Raw genomic sequence first — 24348 nt, forward strand, 5'->3', positions numbered from 1 at the left:
TGACATCTCAATCTGGCTTGTAAATTTACTAGCCATGCCAGGGCTGCAAATCTTGGTTTTCTGATCATATGTAATAGCAAACTATGGTTTGTACCAAATAGGAATAATTTAAATCAGAACGTGTGAGAAGAGTGGCTGTGTGTGCCTGAGGCTTATTGACAAACCATGGTTCGGCTCTCCGCCTGAACCGAACATGTGTAATAAAATTGGGTTTCCTGCCATGTAATGGTGTGGAAAGATGCTTTATATAGCACTGTCATATTGTGTGTGTGTATTTAGGGGGAGGCATGTATCTCAGTGGCAGAGCACATGCTTCGGATGCAGAAAGTCCCAGGTTTTATTCCTGCCATCTCCAGCTAAAAGGATCAGGTTAGCAAATAGTGGGAAAGACCGCTGACTGAGGCTCTGGAGAGCCAATTACAGTCAGAAAACATGGACAAATAGCCTGACCCGACGTAATGCAGTTCCCCATGTCCCATGTAACCAGCCAACATAGTATAGAAGATCATTGGATGACATCTTCGAAGGACTGCCTTCTCATGACATGAGCTTGCCCGCCCACTGCACTATTCCTCAAAAGCCTTGATCTGTTTTCCACTGCCACCAGAGGTTCAACTGGATGATAATGCATGACAGAATCTTTTTGGTTTTGGCACCCAGATTACGGAACTCCTTTACCCAGGAAGCCTGGTTGGCTCCCTCCTTATTGGCATTTCGGCATCTGGTAAATATTTTTCTGTTTTGCAGAGTTCCTGCTTTGGATTCTCTAAAGCTTTTCTGGTGACTTTTGTGGAATTGTATTTTAGGTGGCTCTGGATATGTTTTTTGGTTCGTTGTTCATTTTGTACCTTTAATTATTATGTTTTAGGCTGATGATTTAAGCTGTTTTGGGGAGGCTAAAAGGCGGACCTCAAATGATCTTATAAATAGTAAATAAAAAAATGTCAGTTCATTTCTGTAGGTCGATCTTGTTATCTGTTACCTGGTGATTTTTATTCTAAAGCCTGAGTGAAGAGGGCAGAACAAACCATTGAGAAGAGCTCAAAAACCATATTGTGTCACTTTTATAAATTACAAAGAGAGGAAGAGAACAGCATGGTTCTTTCAGTGGGGTCCCATTTTTTCACTGGAGACCGCTGCTCTAAAATGTATCAAGCTACGTGCACTATCTTGTTCATCACTTTTTATAACAATGCTCACAAATTTACATAGTTGTATATCGGGTCTAAACCTTTTCTAAACTTACTTTGTGAACGCTGTGAGTTTGAATGAAGCAGCTATTATGGTGGATTCTGTCAAGGCATGCAGCATTTAATCATCATTTTGAAAATACTCACCCGGGGAATGTTCAGAATGAAACATTTCCTTCCCTTTCTGCATGGCTTTCTGAATTGTGGATAGATTTATGCTTAATCAGCTTTATTGGCAAAGAAAAGCATACAGGATAAACACAATTCAGAAGACTTGTAGAGGAGTCTGTGTTTAATAATGCAAGCAACATTGATTTTGTGGAGAGAAAACCCAAGAAGGAGAGAGTGGTGGTCACGGACTAGCACAGAGTTAAGGATATTATTATTTTGCTCTTTCATTCTGACCGGGTTTTGCTATGTATGTTGGGGCAGCTGCAACCATTGATGTGACTGCCCTTACATTTAGGAGAATTCTGTGTGCCTCAGCCACACAGTGAAAGGGAGAATGTTAAGGGAGCCAAGGTTGCAGGCATGCTGTCAAAAGTACCAGGCAAAAGTGGGTTGCCAGGTCCTTGGAGAGCAGGTCTGCACAACTTGTGATCCACATGTTAATGACTGGAGAACTCTTAGTTTTTGTCCCATGTTGTATCTGTTTTTTAAACATCTTATTTTGACCTACAGCCCTTCTCCCTCATGTCTGCTCCTGTTTACTGTTCTTATTAACAAAAGAATAATATTCCTCTCCCCCCAAACGCTCCGTTGTGATCTACCAAGCAATACACCGTAGCCCACCATGAGTTTTTATAAGCTCCATACCTCACCAAACTGTGGCTGCGAAATCAGGGTTTTCCAGCTGCTCACTGGTTGCAATACATGGTTTGTGGGCCACATTTGATTCTATAAACATGCTCAAATAAACTTATTCTGCAGAATTTCTGAGTACTGTATCCATTTTCATGCAGAAGGTGCACAGACTTATTGCTGGCCTTCTGTAATACATTAGAACTTTCACATTTTATCTGCTAAAGCGTGAAGCTGTTTTCATAACTAAATCAGGCCAGTGGTCTGTCTTGCTCATTATTACTATTTTAACTGCCACTGGCTATCCATAGTTTTTCTTTGTTTTTTTGCTAGCCCTGCTTCCCAAGAGCCATATTTTCACATGCTGGGGATGGAGCCCAGGGCTTCAATCTGCATAGAAAGGAAGCTTGTGATGTTCTATTGTGCCACGACCCCTTTCCAGTGCAAGAGATAAGGACAGGCTAATCTACCGTACTGTATTTTTCCGTGTAGAGGACGATGCTTTTTGCTTAAAAAAAGAATGAGGCAAAAATTGGGTGTCGTCTTATACACGGATAGTGAATGCAGAGAGGGGATGTGCGATAAATGGCAGCAGCAAGCAGGAGATTGGCAGCGGCGATTGGGCGGGTGATTGGTGGCTCCGGCAAGGCCTGCTGGCGATTGGCTGTGGCTGCGGCAATTGGGCAGGCGATTGGCGGCTGTGGCGAGGCGGGCAGGCGATTGGTGGCTGCGGCAAGTGGGCAGGTTGGCTGTTGGGGGTGGCGAGTGGGCAGAAAGTTGGCGGCTGCGGCGAGGTATGCGATCGGCAGTGGCGGGAAGGCGGGTGAGTAATTGGCAGAAGTGATCTCCCCCCCCAAAAAAGCTAAGCAACTTTATTTCTTAATTTTTAGTTTAAAAAATTTGGGTTGTCTTATACATTGGGGGGGGGGGGTCTTATACACGGAAAAATACGGAATGTCACTTCCAAACTGTTGCTATTTTGTGGGTGAGAATTCAGCAACATACCAGCAAATTCAGGTTGCACAACTGAAGCAGAGTTGGCATCCTTTCACAACAAAACTGCTTCCCCTCCACCCCATTTCTGTATAAAGGAAAGTGACCGGAAAATGAGCTGGAAACCAATTGCTTGGTGCAACAATACCGTACGACTTCCCTGCAAACAAACCAGAGAATGAATGCTCAATAAACAACCAAGGAGGTACAATCTCCCCATGCACTTTGTGCAAAAACATCAGGATATATGTTCACAGGTGTGTGGAAGGGATCCTAGGAATGTATTACTGGTCACTGGCTCATTGGAATACAGGGAGAAGATGCTACTGTTAAGGACTGATTCACACCCCCTCTCCCCACATATTGAAAATATGAAATATGAAAAAATGTGAACGAGGAACAGGGACCAACTTGTCTTTGCAAACATTCATTTGGGAGCCTGAACTGCTTGTGGCTTCTTGTTGAGTGTTGTTTTCGTGGCAAACGACCATGTGTGAGAAAAGTCCTCAAGTTGCAAGAAGCTTTTCCATGCACAACTTCTTTCAGGTGATGGCGTGAAACATCCCTCCCTGATTTTACAGACCAAATTGCGTAGTTTACGCATTGTGTGAAGAAGTACTTTCTTTCGACTGGAAATTTAAAGGGAAGCCCCATATAGAAATGTAGGTTGCAGGCCGACAGGATACAAGTAGCCCTATATTTTACTGAGTTGGTTTGGTTTATTATTAGCGCTCCTGCAGGCAGGCTTTCTAGGATCAATCAGAACAAAATGTGTCCTGCAGACCACATACAGTCTCCTTAGGAATTGGGGAACGTTCCTGGGGACGTGAATATTTCCCTGAGACCTAATGCCTACTTCAGCAAGCTGCAAATGCAGTTTCAGCACTCACATTGCCTCTTCCCAGCACTTCTGACGCTTGGTTGGCATTTAACCGTGGTTTGAGCCTTTAGGGTGGCAGCCTTTTAGTGCTCTGTGGAACTCCTTGCCACTAGAGGTTTGGCAGGAACCACTCCTCCCTTCTTTCAGGCATCTTTTGAAAACTTGCATTGTTTCAACAGGCCTTCGCTTTATGAACATTCTCTCTTTAGCCAGTCAGTATTTCACTGGTGTTTTATTGATGTTTCTCATGAGGTTTTCATGGATACTTCTGTTGATTTTATTCCCGATGCTCATTACATTGCTAAATATCTCAACACGCTGAAATGTCAAGGCTTTTCAGTAGACTCGGATTGATTCTGAGTGCAGTGCTCTCAACTGTGAGCCTGCCTTAGGCTGAAATCCTGTACACACTTACCTAGGAGTAAGTTACATTGTAGACTACAACCCAAGGGCCACATTATTTTCTGGCCAACTTTCTAGGGGGCCACCTGACCAGGAGCAGATAAGGCTACCGGCGAAAGCAAACGGAGCAAGTACCGAATCTTACTTTTTTGTAGGCTCGTTCCACCCAACGCTCTCTAGCCTGCAAGCAAGAAGTGTGACTGGGGTTTCAGGACACATTTGAGGCATGCGAAAACACTTAAGGAGGGTGTGAAGCCTAGGGTGGCGAGGGGTGTGGCGAGGGAAAACGGGAGGAAATCTGATTGCCACAGAAGTCAGCGCTTTCAACCAGCGTAGGGACAAGAGAGGGGGAGTGCAAAAAAGTGTCATCTGTGGCAATTGGGTTTTCTTCCTCTGTCCATTGGGGCAACTTTGAGGTTGAGAGATGAAACCGTAAGCCTTTGCCTCGGACACCATTCTCCAAGAGATCTTGCAAGAAATCCAGTGGCTCACCAGAAAACTTTGGGCAGGGAAACTCCACACTCCTGTGGGATGTAGAGATGTAAAATTTCTGGAAATTTTGAAGCTCGGAAAAACCCCTGGTTTTTCCCCCGTTAAAAAACGGATATTTTTGGATTTTTTTAAAAAAATGCTACATTAGCATTTCTTTTTTCTTTTCCATATTGAAAGTCATTCTGTTATTTTAGAAACATAAAATATAACTATGGAAAATTTTAATGGGCATAAAATTATCACAAATAGCATATTAAAAATATAGTGTATCCAAACAATTAACCGGTATTACAAACAGAATTTACTTTAAAAATAATATTTATTTGTATTTGTAACAAATGGAGCAACAATCTCCTGAACTGTTTACTAGTTTATGTGGAACACAAAAAAACTCCACAAAACAATTTTTAAAAATCCAGAAGTAACAATTATTCATATTTCCTCTCCACAGTATTTTTTAAAAAAACATTCTCATAAAAAGAACTGAAGAAGGAAGTGGGACTAAGTTTCAATGAATGGGCATGAAATTTAATCAGAATCATTTTCTGAGCTGTAATTAAGTATATACTTTCAGGCCCTTTTTGTTGCTCTATATTTTCTTCCAGTGCTTTGAGGCCTAGTGAAGAGGAACAGAACCAATGCATACCACACACATGCAAAAACAAAACTGAAACCTTTTTCTTTTCTGGTGACAACAGCACCTCCTAAAGGAAGAAATGTATCTTGTTCTTGCATTGGAGAGTTCAGTTTGTAACCTAGGATTTGCTTGTCCTCACAGAAATTAGAATAATCTGATATACCATACATATTCTTTTAGAAATGATTTATAAAATATTTGAACTCCTTATCTTAAAATATTTTATTCATCATGTTAAAATAAAACCTTCCATAATCTATTTTTTATTTTTTCAATTTTCCCATTTTTTTTTTGGAAAAAACCAAAAAAGGCTTCAGGAAAAAAACGGAAAAAGCAGTTTTTTTCTGAATTTTTCCGGTTTTTTTCTGGGCCTTCACATCTCTAGTGGGATGCCAGTAAGCTAACCAGTACTCCTCATGGGGGAGGGGCAGGATTTGGCCCAAGAGCCTCCAGTGAATGGAACAAAAAGAGCTCTGAAATCTTAGGTTGTTTTGTAGAATATTTTTGGTCTCTTAACTTCTGCAGTTGCCAAATCGTCTTATTGTGTTCTTCCAGATTCTGATGCTTCCCTCTGTCCTGTTTTCCTCTCCAGGCACAAACCATGAATTACGTTGGGCAGTTAGCAGGCCAAGTCTTTGTGACTGTGAAGGAGCTCTATAAAGGATTAAATCCTGCCACGTTGTCTGGGTGCATAGATGTCATCGTTGTCCGCCAGCCTGATGGGAACCTCCACTGTTCGCCTTTCCACGTGCGCTTCGGAAAGATGGGAGTTCTGCGTTCGAAGGAAAAAGTGGTAGGGGGACAGAAGATGTCTTGACATGTTTTTTTTGTGTGTTTCAGAAGCTCCCTCTTCACACAATATATTGTGCTGGGGGCAGGGATGTTTTCATCCTATGCGCTCTCAGGACCACACTTGATGATACATTGCATGCACAGTGATGTGTGTTAGTGGTTACTAGAACCACTTCAGCTCAGGCCCCATGACAGCTCCCAGTGGGCCTTGCTGGCTGAGCTCTGGAAGATGTTGTCTCAGCAAAGGCCCAGAGTTATTTGAAAGCTTAAGAAGGCCACTCTAGGTCTTCTCTTCCAGTGGCTTCCCCCACCCCACCAGGAGGGCTGGCTGAAGCCCTTCAAGGGCACATATAACATACTCCTGCAGGATTGTGGATCAGGAGAAGCTGTAGGAGAGTCGCCACCAGAGTCGAGGCTGGGGTAATGTAGAAGGTGGTGCTCAGCACCATAGTATGGTGACTTGTGAGTCATCTGAGTTTGAGTCCTTCTCATGGAGACACTAAGATGTAGATGCAGAGACAGGGCAGTGCATATATCTGTAGCTGTGGGGTCCCTGATCCAGATTGGGATAGCAGCTTCCGTTCTGGGCAAATGGTCGCTTTGACCGGGGTGGGGGACATTTTCATCAGGAAGTGTTAGATCCTACTTCCCAATCTTCCTCACACCACAGTCCCAGTCTCAAGTTTCCACCCCCAGCTGCCATTGTAAAAAGGAAAGCACAGGCAAATGTCATTGCGCAAGTTAAATGTATTGTCTTTTTTGGCCCTCTGGGCAGATCTGTGATGCATGTGCTGGAGCACCGACTCCTCCCAAAAGAACCATGGGAATTAGAATTTGGTGTCCCTCAGCACTTTCACCAAACAACAAAACCCAGAGAGGTGGTAATTATTGTGTGCCAGATGGGTTGTTTGCTCACAGATTCGGTTTTTTGTTTTGTTTTGTTTTGTTTTGTTTTGTTTGTTTTGGATAAGGCCATTTATCCAAATGGGACGTGGGTGGCGCTGTGGGTTAAACCACAGAGCCTTGGGCTTGCTGATCAGAAGGTCAGCGGTTCGAATCCCTGCGACGGGGTGAGCTCCTGTTGTTTGGTCCCAGCTCCTGCCAACCTAGCAGTTCAAAAGCACGTCAAAGTGCAAGTAGATAAATAGGTACCGCTCCGTCGGGAAGGTAAACGGCATTTCTGTGTGCTGCTCTGGTTTCGCCAGAAGCGGCTTTGTCATGCTGGCCACATGACCCGGAAGCTGTACGCCGGCTCCCTCGGCCAGTAAAGCAAGATGATCGCCACAACCCCAGAGTTGTTCGCGACTGGACCTAATGGTCAGGGGTCCCTTTACCTTTACCTTTAAGGCCTTTTATCACTGGGAAGGCCACTGTTTATTTACAATACTGAGCCTATCAATGGGCAACGTATCACCTCAAGCACTTTTATGGATTCAGTAGGGATTTGGCGGGCTTAAGCTTATCTCTTTCGCTGTTGAAAATGTCACTTAAAATTGCTTATTTGTAGCTTGGTGGCACCTGGGACCAGGAAGCTGGTTGATGCTTAACGTTTGTTAGATCAGACACACGCCGCTGTGAGGTGTTGCATATGAAGATCACCTGAGAAGTTCCCTGCTTCAAATTGTACCCTAACTATGAACTTGCTAGATAGATGTCCTTTGACAAACCTCTATTTTCTCCCTCTCAGCACCTGCCCCCCCCCCAAACCATGAAATAATGGGAATAATAGCACTGATGGCCCTTACAGGGCTGCTGTGAAGGATTGTGAGATAATGTGAAGTACTTTCATCACTTGAAAAACCTTACGTAAATGTTAACTAGGATGATGTGAATTAGCCCTTTTCACAGATATAAGAGAAAGTTCATTCACGCGCTAACTCATTTCCTGTGCTCTGCAATGAAATTATACGTTTGTTCAAAAGTCTTTTGCCCTCCCCAGGTTGACATAGAAATCAATGGAGAATCTGTGGATTTGCATATGAAACTAGGGGACAACGGAGAAGCATTTTTTGTAGAGGAAACTGGTGATGACCAGGTAAGACAAAGATCTTTAATTTCTGATAAATTATGGTTACAGCGCAACATATGTAGTGGATCGTCAGACCCCAAGACTGCCATGCCTTTAAGAGATCCATTATAGGGAGAAGGCTGCTAGATCTGATTTCATTTACAGTTCTCCATTTCTTGCACCATTCAAGACTTGATTTTCATACAGTGACAGATGGAAGAAGAGGGTGGATGGCAAAACCTAAAGGCCAGTTCACATGACCCCATTATTTCTGTAGTGATTCCGTTTGTTGCTGTTTGCATGTAGCTGTCATTAAATGGAACGTTCCCCCATCTGATTGTCTCTTCCTCACTTGCTGGCAGTATTCATTGGCAGAGGAAAACTTGCATATTGTGAGACTGCTGACTGTATAATTGATTGTTACCTGATTGTGTAAACTGGCTATTTTTGGTAGCAAGGCATTCATTGGCTTGGCTGATTTGCCTAAAGCCAAGGTGATTGGATTTCCATTGCTTTCCTGATCTGTGCCTCTGAGCTTGCTTTCCTCAAAAGGATTATTACCGTATATCGCGGCGTATAAGACGACTTTTTAATCCCGACTTATTTATAGCGTTTCCCACCCCTGCATTTGGATCCACCCAAATAGCCTAAGTGGAGCCTTATGCTTTGCAAAATTTGAAAGAGCTGCAGGTTGGAGTATTTACAAAAGCTTAACTTATGTGAAGCTTGAGGTACATTTTGGGGTGTGTGTTTGATGAAGGGATAGATTAATCAAAGGAAAGGAAATAAGGAATATCAAGGGAAATAAGATGCTGTTTTGTCTCCTCCCTCTTTTTTCTAGGAAGCAATTCCGTACCACTTGGCTACATCTCCCATTCTTACGGAGGGAACAGCTCTCATGGAGTTACAGCTGAAGAGAAACTCTGTGGACAGGTTAAGAAACATGGACACTGGAAGCAGTTCACAGCTGCCAACCTTGGTTTCTTCATCCGCTGTTGAGCCCACTTCTTCTAGTTGTTCTGTGAAGAAAAGGAGGAAACGTAGAAGGAGATCTGCCCACAAAATAGACACTTCAAAAAGAGATGAAAATGACGATACCACCGAAGATGAAAACATGTTCCCTATAGAAATCAGTTCCGATGAAGAAAATGAGCTTTTAGACAATACAAGGTATTGATTCTGCTTAAACTCAGAGGAGCGATTTATTCAGAGGCATTAATGTTCTTTAGGCAAATACCTATGAAAAGATGTCATGTGGATTTCCTACAGCATGAGAATGATTGGATACATATGGATTTTATTCTGGACAAACATTTCTCCTGTTGCACAAAGTTCCTATATGCATACTTGCTGCAAGAGTCAGTGGATTCAAAAGAGAACTGAATTCGTTTTAGGAAGTAGAAAAAGCTTTCATCATGAGTTCCTAGCTCAGGTGGTTAAGGAAATTTAAGGAACCGCTAATTTCTGACCGCTAGAGTTGTGCTTTTTGTTTTGTTTTTCAACTTGCGCTTCTTACCAGAAGCATCTGGATTTCCAGTCATTTTGAGATGACGTTTGAGTGTAACAGTTCTTAGAGAAGGGAAGTAGTTTTATCCTTGCCAGTGTTGCAATGCTATTCTAGCTCTGAACGAGAGGTTGTTGGGGTTTTTTTTTAAACACACACACACACACACACACACACACACACAAACTAAACCTCTTTTCCTCTTTTTGTTTGTTTATACTCAGAACATCTGCCTCTGATCTGTGTAGAGACGAAGTGCTTGAGATAAATACGTCTTCAATCAGTGTGCTCCCTCACCACCATTCGGATGGAGAATGGTCCCCTTCACCAAGGTATGGTATGTGTTAACTGGAGTGCCTCAGATAGTCTTCTGTGCTAAGTGCCTTCTTCCGGCAAGTTCAGACACTGTGCAGCAGTTGAAGGGAGTTGTGCTCCTCCCACACTTGTAACATTCATGAAATGATTGTATATTTCTGGGCTCGGCATATGCACACCCATAATTAGGATAATCAAGCATTCCAAGTTTCATCCTGACGTTGAGCTGGTTTGTGCCAAACCATGGCTCCGCATGAATGTGAGGTTTCCTGGAGAGAACATTGTGCTCCTTTCCTGTTCCTCCTGCTGCCGTAACTTCATTCATCCATGGTTTGGCTTGGCGTGTCGTCTTGAACTGCCTTCAGCCAGAGTTCAGCTTGGTGCCATGTGCAAGCAGACTCATTGAATGCTCAGCTACCTGTTACACGTTGAGTGTGTGTAAACCCACTTCTTCACTTCAAAGCACAGGAAGAGGAGTAGATTTGGAGTAGAGTTTCAGGTTAAAAGTGGGTGAAAACAATCCCTGCCTGTTTTTTAGTCCAACATCTCTCCTGCAGCTGATTTGAAGTGAGAAAAGTGGGCTTTCATGGGTGCCCCCCCGACATTTCCATGTGAGGTTTAGTGTGATGCTCAACCTCGGAAAACTTGTTGATCTTAATCATCCATTATTAGTTGCGACTGAACATTCTGCGACACATGAATGAAAACCCCTTCGGTAGGCTGTAGCAGTTCTGATAGGATCATGTTGATGGGAACAGAATTATTTTCATTCCTACATACGGGTTTTTACGATTGAACAAGGCAGCTGCATGGATGCAACTGGAACATCTCTGTTGCTGGTAATGGAAGAGTAAAGAACCTCACATGATTACAGAGGTTTGTCTACCATTAGCACCGTGTACATGTGAGACTTCTGATTTTTGATCGCATTATATGTGGAAGGGTCCTTAATCATAATATAGGATCCTTTTACTGCGATCGTTAGGTCGTGTTTCTTGCAGACCGCTCTGATTTGGGGACAAAAATCATACAGATGTAGGGTTTTTTTAAAAATCATGCAAGGGTATTAAACTTTCTCTGTCGATTTGAAAACACGTGTTCTTATAACTAAAATCACGTTTTAGTGATCTCATGCTTAATCCAGTTGCTAGAGAAAGGTTAAAAGGCAGTGGAGCATGTTTGTGCAAACATATTTTAGATAACATTTCTGCCTGTTTCCTCTGTTGAGATCAGTTTGTACTCTTCTCCCTCAAATTCGCACTTGTTGCACCAGAAGAGGCCAGGGTGGATTACTGTTTTGCATATGTTATTATAATGGTGGCTGTCATATTTGCAAATGATTGCAACCTTTTGTGTGCTGTAGTTTGGTGACTCTCTGAACGGTATGCTGACTTACTGTACATTTGCTTATAGCGATTCCGGATCTTGTCGCTTAGAAACTCAGTTCTCTTTAAGCCGAGTTCCTTATTTTCAAGCGGGCGGGGATGTCACTGTGTGTCCCAGCAGCATGTGTTGATTGCAGCATTTTGTAGAATAATGATGCCTGTTTCCCCCCCCTTTCTTTTACTTTTACTACACCTCACACTGTCCAGTAAGCCCAGAACTTGCCCAGGGAAGTCCTCTCATCTTACTGTTCCAGCAGATGGAGGCTTATCTAGTTCTTGCCCTCAGCAGTCTTCTCACTATCCTGCTACAGACAGGTAGAACAGCAACTCTCCGCAGAGTTCTCGTTTGGTTTGTTGGAATGCTGATTAACCCCTTTAACCCTTTTAAAACAGTTTTGCAGACTTCCTCAGACTTACCAAACTACTCCTTATTACTAACGCAGTTGCTTGGCAGGAAACTGGGGTTAGCAATTAGGGTTTTCGTTTCACGTTATGTTGCCACTGTATTAATGACGCAGAAACTGTAGACCTCTAGCCCAAACATTGGGCTGGTTATCACCTGCAGTTCAGTCCTTTGTTATTTCTCCAGCTCCTGTACATTTCTCCTCCTCTTCCACTTCCTTTCCCCTTATTTTTGTGGAGCTGCCTGCATTTCCTCAGGGCCCTTCACTGCCAAGCCCTTAGGCTACTGTCTTATGCAACACTAGGTCCCCTTTGGTCAACCCATCTCGAAGGCAGGTAGTTTCCTCCATGGTACAACACAGGTGTACATTGCCAATGATATTTTGTAGGCACAGGGGCTCTGATACACCTTTGGAATTCCCCTGACCACAAGAGCTTCCTCATTACTTCAGTGAGAGGGGAAAGCTCCACACATGCAGGTGATATGAGCGCATAACTCTCCATTGCCCACCCAGCGCATGTTGTCCTCTCGATCAGGGCAAGAAAGTTGCAGGAACCAGAATCTGAGGTAGATGTTTTTAGGGACACCTAATTTCAAATCTCTCTTAAACAGCAAGGGAGTTTTGGCATTTTAAAATAGCCTGATGGTTTGCTTGTTTGTTTAAAAATGCACGTTAACACTTCCTGTCCAAAGTTAATATATATATATTTGTTCCCACAGGCAAATTGCAGTGAATAGATATGTTGTTTGCTGAAAAAAAAGAGAGAACAGGCTCTCGAGTTATAGAACAACTTTGCTTTTTTTTTCAAAGCAAGTTGTGTTTAAAAGTGGTTCGTGTCTGCGCTGGGGAAGGCTGAAGTAAAATCCCCAAAGAATGCACTGCGATACAAAACGTTGTCATAGTTTAAAACAAACAAACAAGGGGATAATTATGGTATGTTGGTGGAAGACACAGTGGTGATGGCAACCCGCTGCTCATTCTTCCTTTCACAGTGCTAGCGGAAGAAGCTCCTGAATATATTTTTTTTTACCATGCTTTCATGGTAAAATCAGCAGTATTTAGTGTCTTCTAGTACTTTCTAAGTAAGGGAGAAGAACAGGATGTATGACTGGGTGCAGGACCCATGCTAGGAATTGGCAACTAGGACAATATCCTCCAGATATTGAAGGATTAGACCTCCCACCATGCTTGGTGTCTGGGACTGATGGGAACTGAATTTCAACAACATCTGGGGGCACACAGCTTCCCCAGCCCCTCAACCCCCCGAACTAGAGGCTCTTGAGTAATACCAGCCCCGTTTGCTCAGTAATCTTTTGAAGCAAGAGAGGTACGCGGAGGGTGTGGTTGCAACAGGCAACAGGACTTGCTGGCAACATGTGGGTTTTCTGGAAGGTTTTGAATTAGGGTGAGTTGCACAGGGTGATTTGCATTGACAAATGTTCTGATCCCCTAGTGAGCTGATCTAATTTTGCATGTTTATTTGACTCTCATTCAGTAAACAAAGCTGCCAAGCTTTCACGGCACAGTGTTTTCAGTTGGCATCCATGTTTGTCGTTTCCTGATGAGCTTCTGTAATAAGATTTTTGTGTATATGGACAAATGAAGTAGCAGAAAATGCTTCTCCCCACTTCCCTGCTGGCAGTCTACTTTGGTGATTGGCTTGTGGAGGCGGGAGCAAGGCTTGCCCCTCCATTTTTCATTCCCTCTTGAAGCTTGTCCTCCCATATTGCTGGCTGCTGACCTATATACTTTTTGAACTGATGGAAATCTGCAGGCAACTCTGAATGAAGTTCCAATAATTCTTGGGCTTCCCCTTTGACTTGGTGGGTCCTGTAGCATTTATAGGTTCATAATGTCCTATCTGGACAGTCTGTTTTGCTCGTTTTTCCTTTTTCCTTTCCCCTTTTCAGTGTCTCTTGTTTAGAAGATAACACTGTATTTCCTGTTTATGTGATGTTGCAAAAATGCAAGGCGTAGCCTGAGGTCCTTTAAATTTGCCAGAAAGTCTGCAGAAAATACAGACACCCTTTTAGAGAAGGTGACATTTAAAGCACTGTCTGTTGGCAATGCATACATTCTGGATATAAAATTTCCCTATCATCTGTCTGTCTATCTATCTATCTATCTATCTATCTATCCATCCATCCATCCATCTCTACCACCATCTAAAGATGTATTTATTTAACAATATGTACATCCATGTTGCTTGCTTGCAATTGCAACCTCTACAAGGTTTCCGAAAAGCAAAACTAGAGATATTAAAATTGTCCGTGAAATATATATATATATATTTTAAATAATAAAATCTATAATAAACTAAAAAGAAATTAAAACACTCAGTGGCTGCTACATTCCTGGATAGCCTTGCCTGAACTTAGCAGGAACCAAGAAGAACACAGTGAAAGTTCCTGTCCGAAGTTGAGTGGGTGTATTTCCCTCAAATAAACAGGTTCCAATCTATTAGGAGCTTTATATTAATAGTGAAACCTTGAACTTGGTGCAGTAGTAAATGCATAACCAGTGCAGGTTTCTGAGCAGACATATTATATGCTGGCAGGGTTTCACTCCTGTCAGCATCCATGAAGCAGCATTCAGCACTCAACTGCAGTTTCCATAGCAAGAGCAAGGGAAGCTCCTCTGCATGGAGGGCATTGCAGCAACCCAGTCTTGAAGTCACCGAGGCCTGAATTACACACTTCAGTCCATAATTTACTTGGGAATATCAGAGTCATTGTGAATTGAATCCTGAAGCTGGAATGGGTGTGATGAGCCGGGAGGTGCATTGTCAAGGTGTGTCGAGGAGCTTAGTTTGAGGAACAGTTCCAGCCTTTAAGGCTTATTTTGGGTCTGCTCAGCTGGATGCCAAAATACATTAGAGAGAAGAACAGACTGCCAACATCCAGTTTGCTGGCTCACAAACCCTCCACACCCTGATGATTCCAGATTTCTGCAGTTCCAATGAAAACGTAATCTAAGATCACACAGAACTAGTGGAAGTCTGGGAACCTGCTTTCTGTCAAACTCAAATTGTAAACTCTTTGAGGCACGGGGCTGTGTTATTCCTTGCAAGACGACTTTTAAGAAAGGGATGGTGTTCTTCTGGGGGATTGCTAATACAGTACAGCACAAATTATGATCTAATGCGTCTTGACCTGGCATATGCATTTCCCTTTTCACGCTGTCCATAATGTAGAAGTGTATTAGTACTGAGAGTTAAATACTCTGTTAAATGCTTAGGGCTATTAATTATATATTTTAAAAAATTGTTCCTGTTTTAGTAATGCAGAGGTGCCATTTTTCCCTTTTAACATGATAACAGTTCATTCGGGCTTTGGCTTTAGAAAGGGATTGGCAACGTTGTCCAGACCCACCTGCTTTCCAGATGCCCACAGGGACCTCTTCCCCCCACCATTTCCCGAAATTAGGCTGGAAGGAGCATTCTGCTGTAACCAACAGAATAGGTTGCGGAATTTGTATCTCTGTGTTTGGTGCCCACCTGTTGCTCCACAAGACCAAAAACGGGTTGCAGACTCCTAGCTTAAAAAGGCAGTTTTGTAGAACTTCCCCTTAATAGTCCCAGAGCTGAATTATTCACATATTCTTGGTGACTTATGACGCATGTCTTACGTTTAGTGTGTTGGTGGTGTGAACTCAAGTTTAGTTTGCTCAATATTAGGTGGGTGCTTTAAGTCAGAATTTGGGCAACATCAGAATGCTTCTGGGTACCAGGGGGACCAAGAACCTGGGATTTTTTTCAGCCACGTGTATCATTTTTATATATGTAGTTGGTTGGACAAACTAGTTTGTTGTATCCTAAAGTTCTTCACTAGTTGAGGTATTGTATCCCCCCCCCCCAAAAAAAAATTAAGTAAGAAAACAGATCATTCCATAGATTCAAGTTTCAAATATTTACATCCTGTTCCTCTGGGATCAGCACATTATTTTTCTGGATCAGGATGTGTTTGTACAAAAATGTTTGTGCAGGGAGGTGGGGCTGTGGGTCAAAGGCTGCCTGTGTAACAGCCTACACAGATTTGACACTGCATACCTGGTGTGTGTGTGTGTGTGTGCTTGTGGGAGAACTGAATCAATACACCAGTTCCTTCCCCCTTCCTTCTCATCAGTTCGTCAGTGCTGCCGCTATGCATTAAAATGTTACTTGCATAAATGGATTTTTTATTGCGTCCTTTGTTTTCCAAGGCAACCGTTTCATCCACAATCAGATTAGTGCTTCATGCATAGCTGTCAACTTTCCCCCCCTTTTAAGGGAAATTCCCTTATTCCGAATAGGATTCCTCGCAAGAAAAGGGAAAAGTTGACAGCTATGGCTTCATGTGACCTGTCCATTTAGGACTGATTCAGGCATTTCCATGTTGCAGGGCTATTCTGTGTCTCCCTATGGAAGAGAATGCACTGAGTGAATTCATGCTATAGGGGTCTAACTCATTCTTTCCCAGGATATCCTTGCGATAAGGAACCTTGGGTATCCCCCCTTTACCCTGGCTTTGGACACCTGAGGTCTAGAATTCTAGGAGCCACCTTATTTTTGGCTCTAAACTGTTTTTAATATTGTGTTTTAATGTTGTGTATCCTGCCCTGGGGACCTTAGGGTCAAGGGTGGGTTTTCAATCATTGTCATCATCATCATCATCATCATCATCATCTCCTGTGGCCTTTTTTTCATGGTATCGGAACCCTTGTGTGTGGCCAGCCACATTTGCACATTACCTGTTCACAAAATGTGGCTTTCCCGGGGTTTCAGAATACTAACATAGATTAGCATTTATTGGCTTTTCTCTGCAAAAGAAAGCTATGGGAGTGTATTTGTGTGCTGGCAAACTACCGATTTATGTTACTAAGCTTTAATCCCTAAATAAACTTCCTTGGAAGTATACACCCCATTGGAAGCTAGTGGGATTTAGCACCTACCCCTTGCAATAAATGTGCTTAGGGTTGCTTGAATATTTATATTGCATTCATAGACCCACTAAGTAATTTGCAAGCGACTTTTATATTACTAGGGTTCTGAGTATCACAAAATACTTTGCATCTAGCTTTAAAACTGTTTAAAAAGTTTTCTGATCTAACCTCGTGCTTTTGGCTGCCTCTTGAACTGGGCCCGTACAGCATTTTAAGTCTGAAATGCATTCAGCATGTTTCAGTTCAGATTGCCACTAACAATATAGCTATAAAGCATCTCAAATTGCCCTGAGGTTGTGCTTACGTCTATTGTTGTTTAATGCATGTCTTCTCCCATTTCCTCCCCACTTCTTTCTGCAGTCCTTCAGGTTCACGGCCCCCAACGCCTAAAAGTGATTCCGAGTTAGTCAATAAATCTTTGGAAAGGGGCATCCAGAAGAATAATCCACAAATGCATTGGGACTGGGGTGAACTACCTCAAGCCACAAAGGTATGAGGGGAAAACCCCCACCCTGGAATATTTTCAAATGCCTATGATAAAATAGCTCCAATCTTTCTTCTGTTTTTAGAGCTGTCTATCTTAAGGTAACGGGGTGCGGGTTGCGCTGTGGGTTAAACCACAGAGCCTAGGGCTTGCCGATCAGAAGGTCGGCGGTTTGAATCCCCGCGACGGGGTGAACTCCCGTTGCTCGGTCCCTGCTCCTGCCAACCTAGCAGTTCGAAAGCACATCAAAGTGCAAGTAGATAACGGCATTTCCGTGCGCTGCTCTGGTTCGCCAGAAGCGGCTTAGTCATGCTGGCCACATGACCCGGAAGCTGTACGCCGGCTCCCTCAGCCAATAAAGCGAGATGAGCGCCGCAACCCCAGATTCGTCCGCAACTGGACCTAACGGTCAGGGATCTCTTTACCTTTTATCTAAAGGTAACAGAGAATTAACTAACAAAGATATTTTAAAGGAGTCATAGCATCAGAATATAACTTAGTGCTATGTGCACAATCCTTGAGCCAGGATGATTCCGCCTTCTCCTCTGGTGTGGCTTCAAAAAGTTTTAAACTAACTGTAGTTTGTCATTGCATCCAATTTATATTTTATTCATTTACAAAAATAAAAAAAAATGTACCGCTGTTCATTAAAAAAACCCCAGACATCAGAGCAGTTCACAGCAATAATATATAAAACCACACACTGAAAACCATATAAAAAAATTAAAACTGGAATTCCTCTAACTTTTACAGAAGGATAACTTCTTAATGGCCAGCAGGTGCTTGTTGGCATAGGAAAGTTTTAACATTTAAACAGGTGTTGTTGTGAGAAGAGTCTCGCCATCTCGAGGGAAAAACAACCAACCAAGGTGTTCTATGGGATATGTATGTGTGTGTGAATTCCCAGGTGGTCTTCCATCCATGCACTGCCCAGGCTCATGCCGTCTTAGCTTCAGCAAGGTGGCTGCATCATGTGCCCTCCGACAGTATGGGATAGCTCAGTCAGTAGAGCATGAGATTCTTCATCTCAGGGTTCGTGGGTTCGAACCTCACGCAGGGCAAAAAAAGATTCCTGCATTGCAGAGGGTTGGCCTAGATGACCCTCGCGGTCCCTTCTAACTCTACAGACTTTGTGACTGTGCCCTGGGAAAGTGGTTTTCATAGACACAACTATCAGACTGGTACCCTGACCAGAAAGTAAAGATTGGCTGATTCTCCTTTTTTTGAGCATCGCTCGGCTGCAAACCCAAGGTTGCTGCTGCTGTTTATTATTACATGGCAGTGTTAGGACAATTACTTAGGGTTTGGCACGAAAGCAGTGCTTGCTTTTCACAGTATCAGGTTTCTTCTTAATCAGGGAAGCGTTGTTAAACAGGTGTGTATTCTCTTTCCAGTCTGCTATTCCGCTCAGGCTAAAAGAATCCAGCTCTGCATTGAACGTGAATCCTTCTGAAAGCACTCACTTTCGAGTCATTCCAAACAACGTTCTGGAGGATCTTCAGAGTAGTACCCCCTTACCCATCCTCGAACAGGCGGATGCTGCGCTGACTCTGGAAGAACCTGAGCTTCAAGAAGGAACACCTGAGATAAATGAGCCAAATGAAGAAATGTTAGGGGCAGCTTCACTTCCACTCCCTGCAAATGAAGAAGTCAAGCAGGCTATGGCTTGCTTGGCACAGCCAACAAGCAGCAAAACCGATTCTCCCTCCAGGAAAAAAGGTAAAAGCTGCTTGTACATTTGCTTCTGGTTTTGAACCCAGGCACTGGAAAAGTTTAAGCGGTTTCTTAAGAGAAAAACTAATTGTGCCGGGTTTTTATTTTATTTTAAATGAGATAGTGGGGATGAAAGGAAGAAAGAAGTTTGTCTTTTGTATAAGCAGCAGTGGAACTTAATTTGCAAAGAGGTTTTTGACTGAGAGACAGAGGAAGAAAGGGAAATGTCTTCCTTAGATGGGTCCAAATTTGCAAGCCTAGAGGGGATAGGGAGCAAGGGGATGGGGGTGGAAGGGAGGAAAACTGCAGCTTTCTGAATTCCTCCCAGCGCCCCAAAACACACGGGCTGAATTGGCTGTAGCAGCGAAAGTCCCTTGGGCTACTTTGGAGATTTTGTCAAAGGTTTTGTCACTTTGCCTCAAACAGGTTCCAGAGTGGTTGTTAACTATGTGCAGTCAGTCAGAATCAAGCCTTGTTAAATTTAACAGGGCTTGCTCCCAGACAAGCAGAGTTGGGGGCCAATTTGAAGGTGCTCCTGGGGTTATCAGCTCCTCTCTACCTTGCTTCCCAAAACTGACCTCTTAATTTCACTTTGGGTGAAATTCAGTTCCAAAATATGGAAGAAGGGCAAGCTTTGGTTGCGGGAATGTTCCAGGAAGTTTCCATCGCTTAAGTATCAGGTGCTAGAGGAGGAGTCCCTTGGTGGAAAGTCAGGCTCTGAACCTCAAAGAGGGAAGTGAAGAGACTCAGCGGAAGAAACGCTTGGAGATCCCTTGTTTACCTTGTTGTGGGAACTCAAAGCATTTCACCTTCCAGACAGCTTTCTCAGGCTCTTACGTAGTCATGTGCTTGTGTAGCTGTGTCTTGCATAAGTTCATTTGTTTACAGCTGACTGTGAAAGCGAAACATCTCTCGTTCTCACAAGCATGCAACAGGATACATACAAGTTTCCTCTTTTTAAGCATTTGGGTTATTTTTTGTTTGTTTGAGGGGCTTGCAAGCGGGATAGCTAGAATCCCATCCCCCTTGAAGTCATTGGGAGGTTCCCTATTCTCTCTAGGTTTCTCCTCTATCTTGAAGCAGAAATAATTATGATTGCTTGCTCTCTAATGTTCTGGGTGGGTTCCCCCCCCCCCCATACTGGAAGCTATTTAGCTTTTATGTCATTGGGGCACACTTCCCCACCCCATAGCTGCATTCCCCGCACCCCAGCTTCAAGAACATAATAAAGAGCACTTCTGGATCAGACCATAGGCCCATCTAGTCCGGCATCCTGTTCTCCAGTGGCCAAACTTAGGTCCTTATGGGATGGCCTCACATGGGACCAGAGAACAACATCCCTTAACATTAATTCCAAGAACATTCTGAACCAGTTTGCATGTAAATCCAAGCCAAACTGTGACTGTGCAAATGACCCAAATGGGTGCGGATGCAAAGCAAAGGCTGGGGTTTAGTGCTCTTTGTTTGAAATTACAAATTTTGCACCTGCCTTTGTTGTCTTCCCCTGCAGCATTGCGCTCTCGTTCTATATTATGTTCTATCAGGAAGGGATAACTCACATGCTCCTTCCTAAACCAAGGCAAAGCCCTATAGCCAAGGCAGCTTTGATGGAGATGTGGGTTGTAAGTTGCTACCATGAGAATTAGATGTTTTGCCAGTGGACCAACTGTACATCCCCAAACAAACACACACACACACACACACGGCAAGCAGAATCCGTGGCTTCCTCTGGAGGAGAGAAATGAGTGTTCAAATTGAGTGCTTTCTATTAATACCGTGGTGTTTTTTTTTTTTTTTTTGCCTTTCACAGATAAGCGCAGCCGACATCTTGGTGCTGACGGTGTTTATTTAGATGACATCACAGATATGGAGCCAGAGGTTGCCGCACTCTATTTTCCTAAAAAGTACGCATGGTATTAATTAGCACTTATAATGCATCTTTCTGATTCGACAGACCACAATGGTGTGCGTGGATGAAGAAGCAGTTTCCTAATGGTTGCAACAATGTTGGTGGAGCTTATATTCTCCAGTAACGGTGAATGATTCGTTCACTTTTCCCATAGTATTCTTCAGAGGTTGTTTAGGAAATCGGATTCGGCCGGATAATTTGTGCCCACCGGAAGTATTGGGCTGTGACTTCCATTGTCCCTGATCATTGGCCATTCTTGGTGAAGTGGATGGAAATTCTAGTACTAAATGTATGGAGGGCACCAGGTTGAGAAAGAGCATACTAAACCCTGCCTTGGGCTCACGTGCTCTCCCCTCCTTCTCTGATGTGGAGGAATACAAAAGCTTTTGCTTTCATTTTAGATTGAGCACAGCCTATTATGATGGCCCAAGCTAGACAAAATGTGGTTAACTATAGTTTGTTGAAGCAAGCCAACTTCAAAGCATAGTTTATGAAGCTGAAACAAAACAAAAAAATAAAAAAATCCTTCCAGTAGCACCTTAGAGACCAACTAAGTTTGTTCTTGGTATGAGCTTTCGTGTGCATGCACACGAAAGCTCATACCAAGAACAAACTTAGTTGGTCTCTAAGGTGCTACTGGAAGGATTTTATTTATTTATTATTTTGTTTTGACTATGGCAGACCAACACGGCTACCTACCTGTTTATGAAGCTGGTTTGCTTTAAACTAGACACACCTAAGATTTCCCACAGTTTAGGGTTCAGATGACACAATTAGGACAGACCTGAAGATTCCTTCTCACCTTCATGAGGAAGGAGTGAGAACTTTGGGGGCGGTCAGAGGGTGGTGGTGGCAAAAGGTGGAGTGAGGATTCTGCCATGCATTTAAAAAAAGGAGGCCTTGGTGTGTGATGTTGCACCTTTATCCCCATGAACATTGTACAGGCAAAAAGGTAAATCGTGCAATTTAAGCGACTTTTGCGTTTGCTTTGTTTTGCTTTTCTGTAGTCTTGAGGAGTTGAAAGAATTCGCACGCGCCACTGAGTCCCTACCCTGACCACTGCAAATCCTTCTAAAGCCCCCAGCCTTTTGAGATTTCAGCAAGCAATTATCCACACACCTTTAAGCCTAACCGGTTCCTTCCGCCGCCAACACACTTAAAATGAAAGCTGATGTCCGCATGCAAAATCCCGTGCTTGAGCAGAGCTTTCGCGGAGTTTGACATGGTTTACTGAAAACCGCTTGGTACCAACTTTGCTTAAAATCCTAAACCCTCTTATCTGGGAGAGAAAGCTCTGTTTATCTCAATGGGACTTGCTTCTGAGTAGATACATACATATATATCCAGCTGCCCCATGTTTCTGTTTTTAATTGTTAATACCTTTTAAAAACAGCGAACAGAAGTAGCTGAAATATAAATAGCTGTTGTAATCATGAAGGCAACTGTCTGTGCATAAAGAAACATACTTATCACACCTTCAAATTTACCTCTCCAGCCATCAAGGCTAGAAATGTAGTTTTGTTGTTGTTGTTGTTTTTTTAAAGAGTGCTGATAGCTGATGGTCCACACTAAGAGTTTCAGGGGTGCAGCAGACAGCTCGTGTCTCAATCCTGATAAGTGGGAACGAGCCTGGAACCAATGTAAAGAAAACAAAATTCTATCAGTCAAGTACATTTTTTATGAAGTTCCTGTGCTCGGAAGTTTTAACCATCAGGCGAGTTTGGGGAGCCTGTTGGGCTCCAGCCCCCATTATCCCTGACCATTGGGCCGTGCTCTCTGTGGCTTAGGGAAGCTGCAGACCAACAAATGTCTTCGGGCCACATGTGTCCCATCCTGGCTGTTAGAGATAACTCAGTGCACAGGCCGATGCAATGCCGGCACCATGGAAGTACGATTCAAGTTTGGGCTGTTAGAGATTGCAAATTGCCTACGTGCAGAAATGCAGCTGTCTATCTCCAAGCAATTAACTAGTTGGCAGAAAGCCCAGATCTGCTCTCTCTCAGAACCTTAGCAACGACCTGTGATTGGTCAATGAGTTCCTAAAGACTGAGCTCTGTGAGAGCTTTGTGGTTAGTGGTTAGTGTGGTTAGTGTGTGGTTGGTGTAGAGAACGTGGTCAGTATAGAGAGAGAGAGAGACAGAGAGGAAAAGATTTTATGTTTTGTTTCTTTTATTTTGTAAAGTCTGTAAATAGTAACTTATGGATACTAGTTGCTTCAATCAATAAATACTGTATATAGTTATCCAATGAGTTGCTGAGTTCCTGCGTTGTGCTGTCCAGTCAATTACACAACAGCCAGAAGCTTCCAGAAAAGTCTGCGTCTAACTCTGCGGTGTCCAGGAATACGTTATACTCCTGACACTAAATCTTAAGATGGGCGTGTAAGATGAGGAGATATGTGAGCTTGTATGGGTATCGGAGACAGCTAAGCCAGTCTTCTCTTCTCAGTGACGAACATGCCGCCCAGTCGAAGGTTGCGAGTGAAAACGCACCCCGCTCAGCGAACCAGTCCCCTCAGACAGTCGGAAGCTCAGGTATCGATAGCGGCATCGAGAGCACCTCGGATGGAATAAGGGACCTGCCGTCCATTGCTATCTCACTTTGCGGGGGACTTAGTGAGAACAAAGAAATATCTAAAGGTATGCGGAGAGCTTCTGCGCTTCTATTTCTTTTATAATACCTCTTTGTTTTAGTACTCGGCTCCTCTTCCGGGAAAACTAAACAGTGACCTCTTGTGGGTGTTGTACAGCAAGGCATGAGGGAGCTTTGGGCTGCGAACCCATTGAACTTCGAATCAACACAGGTCCCCACCCCCCTCAAAGGATTCTGGGCATTGTTGTTTGACCCTCACACTGTTCCCAGAAACCCTTAGCAACTTAAAATGCCCAGAATTTTTTGCGGGAAAGGATGCTCTTCGAAGGTGTACGCAGCCACCACGTCACAATGGATATTTGTTCTGCAGCTAGGAATATAGGAACCTGCCTGTATTTACACTGTCCCCTTCCCCCTGCACTCAACCCTTTGGGAATCGGCAAAATGCACACCGTGTGCTGTATTCTCCATTTGTACTGCCTTTAAAAATGCCTTTTGTATCTACAGTTTGAGGGGCATGGCTGCAAAAGGTGCAATGCGTTCCTTAACCGTATCTGAAGAGTGCAAAGCTTGGGTGCATAGCTGCCTTCTGCTGCAGGCCAGCAAGCCCAGTTTCCCTTGAAATCCAATCTTGGACTGGGCATTGCGAGTCAAATGTCCTGCGCAGTGAATGTGCCTCCGCAGCAGTGTGACTTCTCAGACAATACACATCTGCATGCACTCTTGCCCCCAAGAAGATTTGCACTTTTAAATTCTGTCCCCACCCATGCCTGTCCTGTGTCCCAGTCAGCACGACTGGTGGTCTGGGATGATGATTGGAGTCCAACAACATCTGGAACGAAGGCAGTTACTCATCCTTGCCCTGGTGGATTGATAAATGTTTTGGCTTTCCTTCCTACTGACGCTGCAAAAATGTGCTTGTCTGTC

At 43.5% G+C, this 24348-nt stretch overlaps 1 protein-coding gene across 4 annotated transcripts in view; it reads left to right on the forward strand.

Moving 5' to 3' along the window:
- The window catches only part of LPIN1 (lipin 1), a 55139-nt gene that overhangs the window by 17767 nt on the left and 13024 nt on the right, over positions 1-24348 (forward strand). For 3 of the 4 annotated variants that reach the window (XM_033143120.1, XM_033143121.1, XM_033143123.1), the window contains exons 2-10: positions 5988-6188; positions 8127-8222; positions 9037-9365; positions 9924-10031; positions 11607-11714; positions 17084-17213; positions 18602-18926; positions 20731-20824; positions 23278-23468. In XM_033143120.1, the coding sequence (XP_032999011.1) occupies positions 5988-6188; positions 8127-8222; positions 9037-9365; positions 9924-10031; positions 11607-11714; positions 17084-17213; positions 18602-18926; positions 20731-20824; positions 23278-23468 (1582 nt within the window). The remainder of the gene's footprint in view (positions 1-5987; positions 6189-8126; positions 8223-9036; positions 9366-9923; positions 10032-11606; positions 11715-17083; positions 17214-18601; positions 18927-20730; positions 20825-23277; positions 23469-24348) is intronic. The other variant, XM_033143122.1, reaches the window with a different exon arrangement.

This window comes from Lacerta agilis, chromosome 3 (genome assembly GCF_009819535.1).
Source record: "Lacerta agilis isolate rLacAgi1 chromosome 3, rLacAgi1.pri, whole genome shotgun sequence".
Lineage (NCBI taxonomy): Eukaryota > Metazoa > Chordata > Lepidosauria > Squamata > Lacertidae > Lacerta > Lacerta agilis.